At 39.0% G+C, this 15,055-nt stretch overlaps 1 protein-coding gene across 1 annotated transcript in view; it reads left to right on the top strand.

Moving 5' to 3' along the window:
* LOC123974678 (snaclec agglucetin subunit beta-1-like) overlaps positions 1-7,101 on the top strand; it is a 7,834-nt gene extending 733 nt beyond the window's left edge. The window contains exons 2-6 of the mRNA XM_046055520.1: positions 1,191-1,479; positions 2,233-2,375; positions 2,542-2,761; positions 3,376-3,542; positions 6,801-7,101. Coding sequence (XP_045911476.1) covers positions 1,430-1,479; positions 2,233-2,375; positions 2,542-2,761; positions 3,376-3,542; positions 6,801-6,868 — 648 coding nt within the window. The 5' untranslated portion in view covers positions 1,191-1,429 and the 3' untranslated portion in view covers positions 6,869-7,101. The remainder of the gene's footprint in view (positions 1-1,190; positions 1,480-2,232; positions 2,376-2,541; positions 2,762-3,375; positions 3,543-6,800) is intronic.
* Positions 7,102-15,055: the final 7,954 nt, after the last annotated feature.

The following is a 15,055-nucleotide window of genomic DNA, read 5'->3' as shown; positions in this document are numbered from 1 at the left end:
GAAAACCTTTTCCAGAGTGCTCTGGACCTCAGACTGGGCTGAAGGTTTACCTTCCAACAAGACAATGACCCTAAGCACACCGCTAAAATAACGAAGGAGTGGCTTCACAACAACTCCGTGGCTGTTCTTGAATGGCCCAGCCAGAGCCCTGACTTAAACCCAATTGAGCATCTCTGGAGAGACCTGAAAATGGCTGTCCACCAACGTTTACCATCCAACCTGACAGAACTGGAGAGGATCTGCAAGGAGGAATGGCAGAGGATACCCAAATCCAGATGTGAAAAACTTGTTGCATCTTTCCCAAAACGACTCATGGCTGTATTAGATCAAAAGGGTGCTTCTACTAAATACTGAGCAAAGGGTCTGAATACTTATGACCATGTGATATTTCAGTTTTTCTTTTTTAATAAATTTGCAAAAATTTCTACATTTCTGTTTTTTTCTGCCAAGATGGGGTGCTGAGTGTACATTACTGAGAAATAAAATGAACTTTTTTGATTTTTGGAAAATGGCTGCAATGAAACAAAGAGTGAAAAATTTAAAGGGGTCTGAATACTTTCCGTACCCACTGTATATATTTTGTTAGGGTTGTTAGCAGAGCTAAAGTCCTCTGTAATTTCTAATGCAGGGGATTGCATTACTAACTGCCGTCATTTGATTTACGAGACATGACTTACATAACATACTTTTTTTTTAATGCCTAAACCATGATGTTTTGCTAACATAACCAAGAAGTTTTGTTGCCTAAACCTAACTAAACTGCAACCATTTCATAACATTTACCACATGTTTAATGTCATGTGACTTACATGACGTAGTGACGGTCCGGTCACCTGTGGCTTGACTGTTAACAGGAAGCCTTTAGATGTGTCGTTTTGGTAGGCATTGGCAAACAACCTATTTTGTCATTTGGGTTTGGAGGACTTTTTGCATAATTCAGTTGTTGAGCCTTCAAAAGCCCAAATTTATAAAGAGATGGTGGAGCGATGTTTTGATGCTAATAATACAAAAGGATTCATGCTCTTTTAAATTATTCACATGCTATCCATTAAGTTATTGTCTCAACATGTTAAAATGGGACATTGCTTTAAAATTGGGCTGGATTGGATGAGATGCCAATGTTAAAATAAAATATCAATTCAAAATAAGCTAACGTTTTGGTTTTTTGCTTTGTTTTTGTCATCACCAAGCTACCTCTTTGCCAAATATTGCACCCAGTGGAACAGCAACTCAGTCATCGACAAATTTTGATGGTTACGCTTCAAAAGCAGTTGATGGGAATAGAGACCCAAGTTTTTATAGTGGATCTTGCACCCATACACAATTTGGACCAAGCCACTGGTGGAGTCTTCTTCTGCCGGCCGTGTACAGAATCGAATCAGTTAGCATCACCAACAGAAATGAATTCCCTGCGAGGATCAATAATGCCATGATACTCATTGGGAATTCCCTAGAGAACAACGGCAACAACAACCCAAGGTAATCCAGTAGAGTATTAAAATTGTGATCTGTTTTTCCCCAGGAATTTTTCCCCTTATATTACAGATTATTGTGTGATGAATTGTAATTCACTCATTTAATAGCTGCAGTTCTTGTGATTGTTATCATTGTTTGGTGTTGTTAATTACACTCTTGTTTTGTAGCAAACTGCTGCAGAGGACTAGTAATATTTGCGAACTAGAAGTTAGACCAATGATCTCACCGAAATACACTCTTAATTTAATTTGACATAATTGAGTCAGGAGTTGAGTTCTTGGTGAAATGCTTGACTCTACCTTTCCAGCTGAGAAGGTGGCTGAAATGACATTTCATCATCCAGTGATGTTTGGGCTGAGTGTCAGATACTTATCCAGCCCTTATAATTATTCCAGTTTATTACAACCTGTGTCTTAACGGATGTCTATGAAGATTCTCATCCAGGTCATAGTTATCCAACGAAGGTTAAGGTGCCCTTGACTTTAACCTTCGCTGTGTCTTAACAGTATATTTCTAGTTCTGGACATCATGCCTAGCTGTTATAATTAGACTGACCATATTTTATTAAGTCTGAGAGCACATTCAAGACAACCGAGATCAAGTTCAAGCTGAGTGAAGAATTCTGTTGGTCTGTTTACAATAGATCGTCTGACTGCTCCTGTTTCTTTCCTCGTCAAACGTTATGCACTTTATGTTACAAATTTATTTTAATTAACCAGAATTAACCTTTAATTTCTGTCTCTGTCTATTTCTCAGATGTGCTCTTATCCCTTCAATTCCAAATGGAGGTACTAGGTCTTTCAACTGTGGAGGGATGATAGGTCGGTTGGTCAATGTGGTTATCAATGGCACAGACCCTGGAGGTGCATTGACATTGTGTGAGGTGCAAGTGTTTGGAGGTTAGTCATTCAAAACTTGACATGGTGGATGATATGTGTGATTTTAAGTACTAGCACAATTTTTAAAATAGCCAACTCAATTCAGAAACAGAGAGAAACTGTTGCTGTAAGGTTTTATTTGCTGCAGCTTCTTCAGTCTAGATGTACTGTTGCTCTCATTTTCCAGAACTGGCTGCTCCTTCTCCTTCCTTCAGTGCGGTGGTGATGGGTAGGGGCATAGCAGTGGTGGAAAGCAAGCTGTGTTGGTCAGATGCCCTGTTATATTGCAGAGAGTTCTACTGGGACCTGCTTAGCATACGCAGTGAGGAGGAGCAGAGGGAGGTGGAAACGGTGCTGAGAACCGCCTCCTTCCCCCTCACCGACCACATTTGGTTGGGACTCCGAAGGTACTCTGCCTAATAAGGAGGTCCATTTCACCAAGGGTGGATGTTAGTCTAGTCAATTTACAGGCTTTCTGGTACTTTTACTATTAGGAGTATACTTTAAAAGTAATAGATTTTCTCTTTTACCAAAGTCATTTTACCATGTGAGCCACGTGAGAAAAGCCTCCGTCAGACCCACTTGTGTGTTCAACAGCATATGGAGGCTGTCAAGTAATAACCTGTTGAATACAATACATGAATTGCAACAATGCATTAATTCTGAATTGCCCACTAGTAAATAGTATTATTAAGTATTTTAATAACCTACTGTTGTATGACATTTATTGTGAATATTCCCCCATTATAATTACACATACATTATCTTTGTATGCATGTGTGTCTCGTTGCCCACTATGTGAATGTATCATGATTGTAGAAACTTTAGAGTTAAAAATGTAGAGGAGGAACGGAGAAAGTGACAAGCATCTTTGACGACACCACGTATCCGTAACACGCCCGCCCCGCAACACTAGTAGTTTCTAATCTCTATAAAGTTGTGATGTAGAGACAGTGCACAGTTAAAAATGTACGTATTGTTGTTGTTGTTTTGTAATTCCAAAATCCCATTTTAATGTTAGGTACCTGATGGGTGTCACATGGTTTTGGATGTCTGGTGATTCTATGAACTACACAAACTGGGAGACAACGTCTGTCTGGCAAATCACCAGTCCCTGTGGCAGCATTGAAGCCAATGGCTGGACGGATCTTCCATGTCAAGATAACCTTTACTTCATCTGTTTGACAAGTGAGGATCAAGTCTTTTTACTGACTAGGTCAACATTCTTGCATCAAACAAAAGTGTGGTGTTCAAGTGAAAGCTGTTTTACCTACAAACAAGCAGGAACCTCTTTGTCTGGAATGTCAAGTTATTGCGTTGGCATGAACTGAACATGTTGGGGGTGTAGCAAACCTACTTTACTGGTTAATAAAGTTACACAGTTCCTGTGATTAAGGTGAAATTTATTAACGAACTAAAGTGAATACAAAGTGAAAAGACAAACAACAATAATGATTAACAACCAGAAAGCAATCAATGAAAGTTACAGAGTTTAAGGTGAATTTAGTTGGTCTATTGTGGAAAGAATTTGAGAGTATGAGAACTGAGGAACACAAGTTATATGCTCATAACTAAGATAAATTTGGCTTGGAGTTTTAGGCTAAAATGAATAAGGATTAAAGGCTAAAGGATTAAAAATAAAGGATATCACCTCGACCACAGAATGTAGTTAGTTTTAGCCTCAGTTTCCAGCAAAGGCTCGGCTTGGCTCGTTCGTGTGGTCAGGGCCTCCATGGCTTGGCACGCCACACGGGTTTTGGGCCAATGAATTATCCGGAGTCCTTTGGCTGGCTGGTGGTTGCGGGAAAAACGCTTGCAGTAATGGCCGGTCAGCCCGGGCTTGGTTCGTTGTTTGATGTCCTCTGTGTTACAGCTGGTGTAACTAACCCACGTGGCTGGCCTCTGACTCGTTTTCGTTGGGAGGAGTGAGGTTACGTTAATTCAAGTGGAATAAAACTTAAAAAGGAACTTGGTTGTTCCTGAATTCAAAGTTGCGTGGCTGAGCGTAAGCGTGCCGAGACGAACAAAGAGAAGAGCAGCACATGACAATGTGTTTTTGTTGACTGGGGCATGTTCCCAGGGGGAGGGCCATGAAAGGACCTGACTATTTAACACTAGAACCGCCAATGGGTCAAATTTACCCACGGCTGTTTTTTGATTGTATGTAACTCTGATGGGTCATTATCTGACAGCGATGCATGAAGTAAACATGCATAAAAGCTGCTGCTTATAGCTTTTGTGTTGCTACATGATCATCAAAACTAATGCTGCAGTAGCCCAGTTTTTCCCTATGATAGAGGTGTGTTCTGCGGTCCCTTCAAGAGAGCACGGCTCCCTCGTGTGCTTTTTGATCGGCTATAACTTTTCCAATGTTATGTATTTTTTAGTAAAAGTGATCATTATACATTTTTCCATAGGGTAAAAATCTACTATGAGTTTTGGAATTGATAATAATTGTTTCTTTCGAATAAATACTAGTAATAAATAGTCTACTTTTATTTGGACTTGCAAACTTTTGCAGCTCTCTGTTATTCTCTGGATGCCCAATGGAGTCCAAAAAAACAAGCAGAACAGAAGCTAGGAAAATTGGTTATTAAACACATGATAATATTTCTGTATCATATCATTTCTAAGAGAGTATATAAAGGTGCTGGGAACAAAGCATTAGTTACAACATAAATTAAATGCAGAAACGTCAGCAATCATTGATGAAGATTAAAAAGCACTCTTTCCAACATAGTTTCTAAATAATAGCATGGTAATAGAACTACTCAAATTGATGTGGCAGGCCACTAAGTAATTTAGAGATTATTTCATTCAAACAAGGTAATAAGGCAAATTTATAAGGAGACCACATTCTTGTTCACACATTTGGACTGTCCTTCCTGGCATCTGGCTTTTCTTATCAGTTTCACATATGAGCATAAAAAGGGAGAGGGCATCCTTTGTGTGTGTGTGTGTGTGTGTGTGTGTGCGTGCGTGCGTGTGTGTGTGTGTGTGTGTGTGTGCGTGTGTGCGTGTGTGTGTGTGTGTGTGTGTGTGTGTAGGATGCAGTCAGAGTTTGTTTAGTTTATGGCTCTTGAGGTCCTCACAGCCTGGTTCAGGTTGAGGTTAGTCTCTGGACAACGTTAATATTGTCATTTTAACAGTCATGCATAGAGTTACTTATCTGATCTTTATGGTCAAAACTGCCCAAACAGCACTTGGGAGTGGAGCAAACCTTTCACCCCCTCCTTTGGGGTACTTCAGCTGTCGGTTGGTTGATACCGGATGTTCTCAACATTGGACAAGTAGGCAGTAATAAAATTCAATTTCCAGTTACCTTCTATAAATGGAGCTAATGTTAAGTTACATAGCAGCTATGTAACACTTGCTACATATCTCCTGATTCAGAGTTGTGCTGCTCACTGTTACGTATGTTCTGCATAGAACGAGGAGAAGAAGCGAGCCGAGCATTGAGTGCTGCCGAGCTCGCACAGTGTGCGAATGAAAACATTTGTAGTGCATAGTTTAATGATCGTGGGAAATTTCAGTAGTGGCAGTTGTGATTTAGCAGCGGCGCACCGCCGATAAATTATCTGAAAGTCCCGCGAGGTGCGGATAGCACCAGTGAAGCTGGGGCTCTGTCTCTTTAGCAAGTGTTCCTCCTGCCACTACACACATATATGCTATGCCTACACATGCGCAACCCTGACGAGGGTTGCAATTTTACGATTTATTTACACACACAAACATTTATTGAACATTTTATTCTTTTTATATGTTTATTTACAGCATTAAATGTTGAAATGTATATTGTAATAGGCTGTATATTAACTTATTGGGAGAAAACTGGTAGTTCTATGTGAAATCAGACGTTGAGCACCCCCATATCGCCAAAATGGCATGATCCTTGTTTCACTGCGAAGCTTCAACTATTAGACTGACAGTCGAATCTAAGCCCATCTAAGCATCAAATCTTCGACTATTCGGGGTCAGTCCTACTCTGAATGAAAGCTAACTAATTAAACACACTTATAATGCTATTTATCATAAGCAAGTACTTCAGAAACTTTACTAGACAACATGTAACATAATGAAGGTAATTGTTGGTAACCCCAAATATGGTCACTTCTAGTTCTAAAAAAAACAAGATGGAGATGGCCAATAAGCTAAATTCGAGGCTTCAAAATGTGTGGGTGACATCACTGTGGCTACTAACATTACATATTTATACAATATTTTTATACATATGCAGGCGTAATCTCCAACACATGTAAACACACTTTGATATGTAAAATTAATGGATTTATCCTTTTATTGTCAAATAGGACAATCAGAGTGTTCAAACTACAGGAGAGAACAGATGTAATAGTATTCTGTGTTTTCTGACACCAATTAATAATCTGTGTATTTTCCTCCCTGACAGTTTCTTAGTCTGACCTTTCACCCCTTGTTTCTTCACAGACATTCAGAGGGATATAAAAAGAGTGACGTACTTCAGTACCACCAGACCAGACCAAACACAGCTATGAAGCTTCACTCAGTTCACTTGTCTTCAGTGCCATGTCTGTGGATTGTTCCTAGCAAATGTACATTTGAATTGTTGTTGTTTTTCTATTGTAAAAAATTATTCTTGCACCTCATACAAATCCTACCTATGTTACAAATGAGCCGACTTTAAGTTAGATGGTGAAATTAACTAATAAAATGTCCTGTTTAATTTATTGGATAAGGCAAAGTTTGCTAAACAGTCATTTAAAAAATTGCGCAGTAAATAGACATTAGAAATTGAATTACATTTTGTTCAAATATTAGCTGAAAAAATATATACTTTTGACCTAAAATCTAGTTTGTTTAAAATACATTCATGTCACTTTCTCTTCTTTCTGTATCTTCTTCATAACTCTATTCCAAATTCACTTTCAAAATATTAAATCAATATATCAAAATGTCTTTTTTATAACAAACCATGCCAAATGGCTTTTGAGTCCTGTACATTTATATGTAACAGGGTAGATTTACATACTTAAGTGTGTTTCTGACTACTAAATATATTTTACTATTTTACATTAGCCCTGGATAAAGCTAAACAATCGGTAAAGTGGTGGTTGGCTCTTCTTTTGTAGGTGGCAGGTGGAATTAACTCCCTAAAAATGGTTATTATGGCAGTTTTTGAATTGTTATTTCCAACATTACCAATATTCATACTAGTCTAAGTGAAGGACTTAAATAAACACTTATCTCCTTACATTTGGAACAAAGGTTGGTGTCTTTTTTAGCCTTTCCAAAGATATGAGACCAAAAGCTTAAGGAGTGGATTACTGTGTTTGTGAGATGAATGTGCTTTAAGCTGTAACTGCTAGCCGGCCAATAGTTATTGTTATATCCAACCTATTGTTACTTCTCATGGCAAAGTGCATGTTATTAGATAACTACTTGATTTTAAGGGGTTACAGGTAGAAAAATGCCTAAACATCCACTGTGTGGGAACTAAGAGTTTAGAGTGAATTTATTGAAGGATAGCCCCTTGAGATGCAGCATCTCATTTTCAAGGGGGTCCTATAACACAAATACATACTGAACAAATACAAAACAGAACATTACAAAACTACATACTTACACATATACAGATAACTCGCACACCACTCTTGCCCACACCCAACAACCAACACCCTCAGTTAGTACAAGTAAAAATAACAAAATAAAACAATCCTATAACTAACTATACCAAACATTCAACCCAAAGCAGATCAAAGTATTATTTACTCTGTATGTAAGCAAAATGTAATATAAGAATAGTATATAACATAGTTACCTCCATCCGTCGTCAACCACTTATCCTGCGTATGGGGTCGCGGGGGGGGGCAGGAGCCAATCCCAGCCGAAAGGCGGGGTACACCCTGGACAGGTCGCCAGTCCATCGCAGGGCCAACATAGTTACCTGATAGCATTAATAACATGAACAACCAGTTTTAAGCGACAGAGCTAAAGACGACAAGAAGCAGCGAAAAGTGCTGATAGATCTTAGGGTAGGATGAAGATTATTCCAATCACATGGTGCTTTATATTGAAATGTTTTCCGTCCAGCTACAGTAAAAGTAAAGGTTTACACTCAACTTCAGCCAAACTTGTTTTTGAAAACATTATATTTGTCAGACTCTTCCTCAAACTACTTTCTTTTGTAAAAGTGGAGCAAAAGTTATTGTGTTATAGGTTCATATTATTCTGTCTTGTTGCCTATTAATAATATCAAACAAAAACTCAACGCACACATCAAAGAGGGTGGTGAGAAACCTGGGTGTCATGATTGATGACCAGTTGTCATTTTTGGACCATGTTGTCACCGTGTTGCTCTATACAACATCAGAAAAATACGCTACCCGGCTTCTGGTACAGGCCATAGTTAAATGGTTCAGAACGCTGCAGCCCATCTGGTTTTCGATCAACCCAAAAGGACTCATGTCACTCCATTACTCAGCGACATCCACTGGCTACCCGTGGCCTCCAGATTCAATTTCAAGTCACTATTGCTTACAAACAGTGACTACTGGATCCGCACCCATCTACCTAAATTCTCTAATACAAGCGTGCGTTCCTTCTCGGCCACTGTGCTCCTTCAGCAAATGCAGTCTGGCTCTGCCATTTCTACTTACAAAGCATGTTCAGTCCCTGTTCTCATCTGTGACACCACAATGGTAGAACAACCTTTAACATACACTTCCTCTGCTCTCCTACTTCTATCTCCTTACAATTCTTTTACTGCACTATTTGTTAACTCTTCTTCCCCAAGGTATTTATCCTATTGATGCCATATGGATAAATAGTTCTTACTAGTATTTATTGCTGCTCTTAATAGAAACTATTATATCATAGATCTCTTACTTTACTCCTTGTATGTTGTTCCTCAAATGTATATTGCTTTAGATAAAAGCGTCTGCCATATGAGAAAATGTAAATGAAGGGGAGTAATAGATCTCTTCAACAGACAGTTTGTTTTTTCAAACAATGTACATGCAATTCTCGGAGGGCCCAACTCAGCACATGACCGGTAAATGGCAGACGACCAGAGCAGAGAGAAAATGGTCAACAATAAGCTTTAGTTTAGCTGTAAATGTACAGTGTAAGTTAGAGTGACTAACGAACAGAGACTGTAGCTCTGCACCTTCTCAAGATGAAATCAGAGCTAGCGTATGTAACCCAAAGATGTAAATCCTCAGTCGGGGACAGCCCTACTTTGTTCTGTCTCACGCAGGCTTCGCCCTCTACTGAACTCTATGGCTACAGTGGTTGGGTGACTTCCCATTGGATCATCAGGCACAGTCTGTGTATGTTCCCACTTGACCTCTGGTCCTATCACCGGAGTCCCTTACAGATCCTGGGTTGCACGTGCGAACACAGATCCTGAGAAGGATCCATTGTGCAAATCTCTTCGATACTCACCCCACTGAAAAGGGTGGTTGATACGGCCAAACTTCAGGGGGAGTGTGCACAGATCAACGAGTTGGAGGTCTGTTCCAGCCTACACATAGGCTTGGGAGATACACTTGCAACCCAGGCATTTCTTGGGCAGGGCCTTACTGACCACAGCTGATCAGTGCATCGGACGGGGGCTTTGCGCTCTACAGAATATGTTTAGAGTGTGTACCGGACACAACAGATGCTGTCTGTCCTCCCTCTGCCCAGCAAGTGGTGGGGGGTAGAAGGCATTCAGATTTATTGTCCTGGACCTGAATGAGCTCCTTATATTCGAATAAGTTAGAAAGAATATCATCAGTCTAGGGCTGTTCCCGACTAAAGATTTACATAGTCGAATCAAAATTGTCTTCCCTTGGGGTTACACACGGTAGCTTCGCTTTAATCTAGAGAAGATGCAGAGCTACAGTCTTGTTGACCATTTTCTCTCTGCTCTGCTCGCCCGCCATTCTTTGTCTTGCTTGCCTTGTGCCAAGCTGTGCCCGGCAAACATTGCAATCATGTCTTCTACCCAAGTGGGAAGCTTCCGGTCAGCGATCTGACGCAAACGCGCAAGTCCCTTAAACCTGCATTCTATCGGACAGCCAGCAGGGGGCGACTCTTCTGGTTGCAAAAAGAAGTCTGGTTCCATAGAAATAATGGCAAAACGACCCTACTTCTAAGCTGATTTATTAGCTCAGTAAACACTTTCCTGATGAGTTTATGGTCTCAGTCGCTAGTCTTCTTCAATACATGATGTTCATTTATTTTAAAATAGACCATAAAGAAGAGTATGTTTCAGGGCGGGATTATCTATGATTGACAAGTCGTAACCATGGCGAATTGTCAATCAGGCTAGAGTGACTTCTACCCACAGCACTGTGTAAATTTAACCAGTGCCATTGAAAAAGCTTATTAAGAGTTGGCTGTTCACTTTCTCTGGTGAGTACATTTAGTTTTAAGCCTGTTTTAGCTCCATATATACAGTCTATGCTTCCACCACACTCCACACGCTACTTCCACACATGGACACCGACCCCCCCTTAGGGTTAGGGTTACAATTGTGGATTTATTCACTCACTGTAACAGTTTAAAAAGCTTACTTCTTTACACATTTTTAGTTACAGCATTATATGTTGATATTTATTTCATAATAGGCTTTGTATGAACTTATTTGGAGAAAACCGGTAGTTCTATGAAAAATCTGACTGAGCACCTGCATTTTGCCGAAATGGTATGATCCTAGCTTCATAACGCCTCTGCGAAGATTCAACGGTGAGATTGGCAATCGAATCGGGCTCATCCTTTTAAAGCATCGTATCTTTGACTATTCGGGGTCACCCCTATATCAGTCACGGGCTATATTTCACTGCAGAACGAGTGTAATTGATACTACTTTTACATTATCATATGTTTGTCCTTTTACTCAAGCAAATTATCTAAATACTTTATATTCCAGTGTATTAATGAACTGCAGAGGTGAAGGAAGTCCTCAGTGTTGTGTTTTCTGTCAGTGTATCTCAGGTATCTCATTTAAACAGCAGGGTATCCTGTAACTGCTCAGGTGTCCTTGTCCAAGACCCTCCCACCACTCACAGGTACTGATTATTATTATTATCAGGGTTCATTCGCCATCAGGACAGAGACTTTACTGTGTCTTTATAGTGTGAGCTTCAGCCTGCCAGTGAAATATTTGCGAACATGTAAACTTAAGGCTGCTTTGCCTAAGACGCGTTCAAGAGAGGTAAAGAAGTTGGGACAGAGTCACCTACAGAGACACCAAAGGTTAGAACACTTTTGATTTGTAAATCAGTTAATTCCCATGTTTAACATAAGACGTGCAAATCATCTAAGGTAATTTACATACCTCAGGAGCCACATCTGCTATATAATTGCAAGACCTGGGATAGATCTTCATCGTCACTGTGTCATCGAGGTTTCTGATGTTCGAAGGATGCTGAGGCCACTCACCTGCAAAGATGCTTACTGTGAGTATGTTTGAAAACGAATATGAGATCCAATGACTAAGAAAATTTGAGGTATTGAAGTATTTTGTTGGACTGAATGCACCAATGTCACGTTATTTACTTATTGCAAATGTCTTTGTTGTGAAAACTGTGATTTCCTTAGTATTCAAGGCTGTTGACAGTGCAACATTGACATGTTAACAACATCAGTTTTAATGTGCCGACTTTACACCTGCAGTTCCAACGCAACTAAAAATTGGCAAGCAGATGAAAAAACCCACACATAGACATAATAAAGGGACAACATTGTAAATGTTTCATAACACTTTGTTCTGACAATCTTAAAGAAAATATACAACCGACGAGGGAGGGAGACGGTCAATTAAACCTCTATTCAGTCTCTTTCTGCTTTGTAATTATACTGTGTTTCAATGCAGCTGAATTCACAATTTAGTTGTTCTCATTTTAATATTTTTCTGTTTCTGTTGTCAAACAACAGAAGAATAAAATATATTTATTGATTTTATATTTTATGCATTTAACTCATTACACACTCATACACACAAATACATACAATTTAAAGTTGTGACTGTATATAAAATAAAAATATAAATATAATATGAATATATACAGTATATAAATAAAATAACACCTAATAATAAATAAATAGATAAAAATCTTGTTAAAAAGGACAACGATCAACAAAAGAAATTAGTAAATTAGTAAATAAAATAAAATAAGAATACAGTCACTTAACTGGCACACAACTCCCACCCCCCCAATCATTTTCATACAGTGCTTTAACAATGTGTTATGCCAAAGCTTACGGCATACTGTAACTCTGTTCTCTTTATTCCTGCCTCTTTAGTAGGTCTTACCAAAAAGTGCTGGAGACTTTGTCAAGTCACATGAACAAATATATTATAATTTAAAATGTTTTTATTTATTATGTTATAATATAGTAGAATGGATGATGTGAAAAACATGTCAGAATGTTTCTGATTGAGTCATCTTTTTCATTTTAAAGGTGTTTTCTTCCTGTTATGGCTTCTCTCTGACTTCACAGGTAATATCCAGCTTTATGTTCTCACTATATTGTTGCTTTAATGTTTCACAAACATTATTTTTCTAAACGCAGTTGTTTAATTTCAGTTGAATGCAATTACTGTGTGCTATATCAGTTCCCTGTTCCACGCAGATATTTTGCAAGGGTTGTTAGCAGAAATAAATTCCTCTAATTTCTAATGCAAGTACTGCTGCCTGCTCAAAGTGTTAAAATAAAGGGACTGTAGATACACCAGTTCCCTTGTTTCCCTCTTGTCACTTCATTTTCTTTCCCTTTTTAAGTATTTTCAGTTATTGTCAGCTCTATCCCTTATTGTATGTTACCATATGAGAACTAATTACCCATTTTGTAATTTATCCATTTACCAAAATCTCCAAACCTGAAAACAATTGAAACATGTCCTTCTATATAAATAACGCCCTCAGTAAGATTTCATTTATTTTGCCTATGGAAACATTTCACACTAAGGAGTTTGGATTATCCTGAGTAATGGTGACGTTGTTAAAAAGACCAAATACTGTTTTTGTATTTCCATTTGCCTCCATTGTAGTGGGGCAGCAGTACAAATATTGAGACGTGCATTGCAGAACTCATTCTATTTTCTGTTCTGTATGTCCAAAGTTAATACATTTGTGGAACGATGTGTCCGGTTCCCTTTAAGAAGTGCTCTGTTATGATATTACCAACATGTCAAAATGTGAAATTGCTTTAAAATTGCACTGCGTTGTATGAGAAGTTAGAATAAAGTTTACATTCAAAATAACCTAAAGTTTTGTTTTGTTTTTTGTTTTGTTTTGTTCGTATATGTAAAGTGGTGGTTGGTTCTTCCTTTGTAGCTGGCAGGTGAAATTAACTGCATAAAAATGGTTATTATGGCAGTTTTTTAATTGAATTTGTTATTACCAATATTCATACTAGTCATCTGTCAAGGACTTAAACACATATCTCCTTACATTTGGAACACAGGTTGGTGTCTTTTTCTAGCCTTTCCAAAAGAAAGCAAAGATATGAGAGCAAAGGTTTAAGGAGTGGATTAAACTGTGTGTTTGTGAGATGAATGTGCTTTAAGTCAATAGTGGTTACTTCATTACATTTTTTTTTATGTAATCATTTTACATCATTACTACTTGATTTTATGGGGTTAGAGGTTATGGTAGTAAAATGCCTACACATCCACTGTGTGGGAACTAAGAGTTTAGAGTGACTCCATCCTGCTCTTTATTCGATTTGGGGATGTTTACACTCAAGTAACTTCGGCCACACTTGTGTTACATAATGTTACATTTGTCATACTCCTCTTCCGCAAATTCCTTTCTCTTGTAATAGTGGAGCATAAGTTATTGTGTCTTGTATTACAGGTTCATATTATTCAGTCTTGTTGCCTATTAATTTAACATCAAACTAAAAATTGGGTTTTTAATCATCACTCCAACGAGAGTGGTGAGAAACCTGGGTGTCATGCAATGAAGGTTGAGGTCAAGGGCAACTGGACTTGGTTGAAGACACTAGAAGATGTTTCGTCCCTCGTCCATGACACTTCTTCAGTTCTGATTGACTGGTAGGGAAATTCAGCTATTTAACCTCTGTGGGATCGTTAGCTAGGATCTTTGATACTGCTGGTTCGTTAGTGCTCCTGGCTGTGGTAACGACAGTCGTCATGGTCGTTAGAGCCACACGATACATGTTGAGTTTCCTGGGAAGTGATGAAAGGACAGCATTGTAAGTGGGGGATAAGTGGTGGCGTAGACCCCCTCCTCTGTTCAACGACGGCTTCTCAATCCGGGTGTAAATGGATTCCCTGACACCTGATACACCCTGATACACCCTGAGTATCAGAGAAACTCAGGAGGATTTTCAACAAACATAACATCCCTGTGTTTTTTAAACCCAAGAACACACTAAGACAGATGCTGGTACACCCCAAAGACCGCACACCCAAACACAAGAAAAGCAATCTAGTGTATGCGGTCCAATGCAGTGAGGAATGCACAGACCTGTATATTGGGGAGACTAAACAACCACTACACAAACGCATGGCTCAACACAGAAGGGCCAACTCCTCAGGTCAAGACTCTGCAGTCTACTTACATCTGAAGGACAGAGGACACTCGTTTGAGGACCACCAGGTGCACATTTTAGACAGAGAAGATGGATGGTTTGAAAGAGGTGTCAAGGAAGCATCTACACCAGGGTTGAGAAGCCGTCATTGAACAGAGGAGGGGGTCTACGCCACC

Source organism: Micropterus dolomieu, linkage group LG01 (genome assembly GCF_021292245.1).
Source record: "Micropterus dolomieu isolate WLL.071019.BEF.003 ecotype Adirondacks linkage group LG01, ASM2129224v1, whole genome shotgun sequence".
In the NCBI taxonomy this organism is placed as follows: Eukaryota; Metazoa; Chordata; class Actinopteri; order Centrarchiformes; family Centrarchidae; genus Micropterus; species Micropterus dolomieu.
This window is presented reverse-complemented; position numbering and strand designations above follow the sequence as displayed.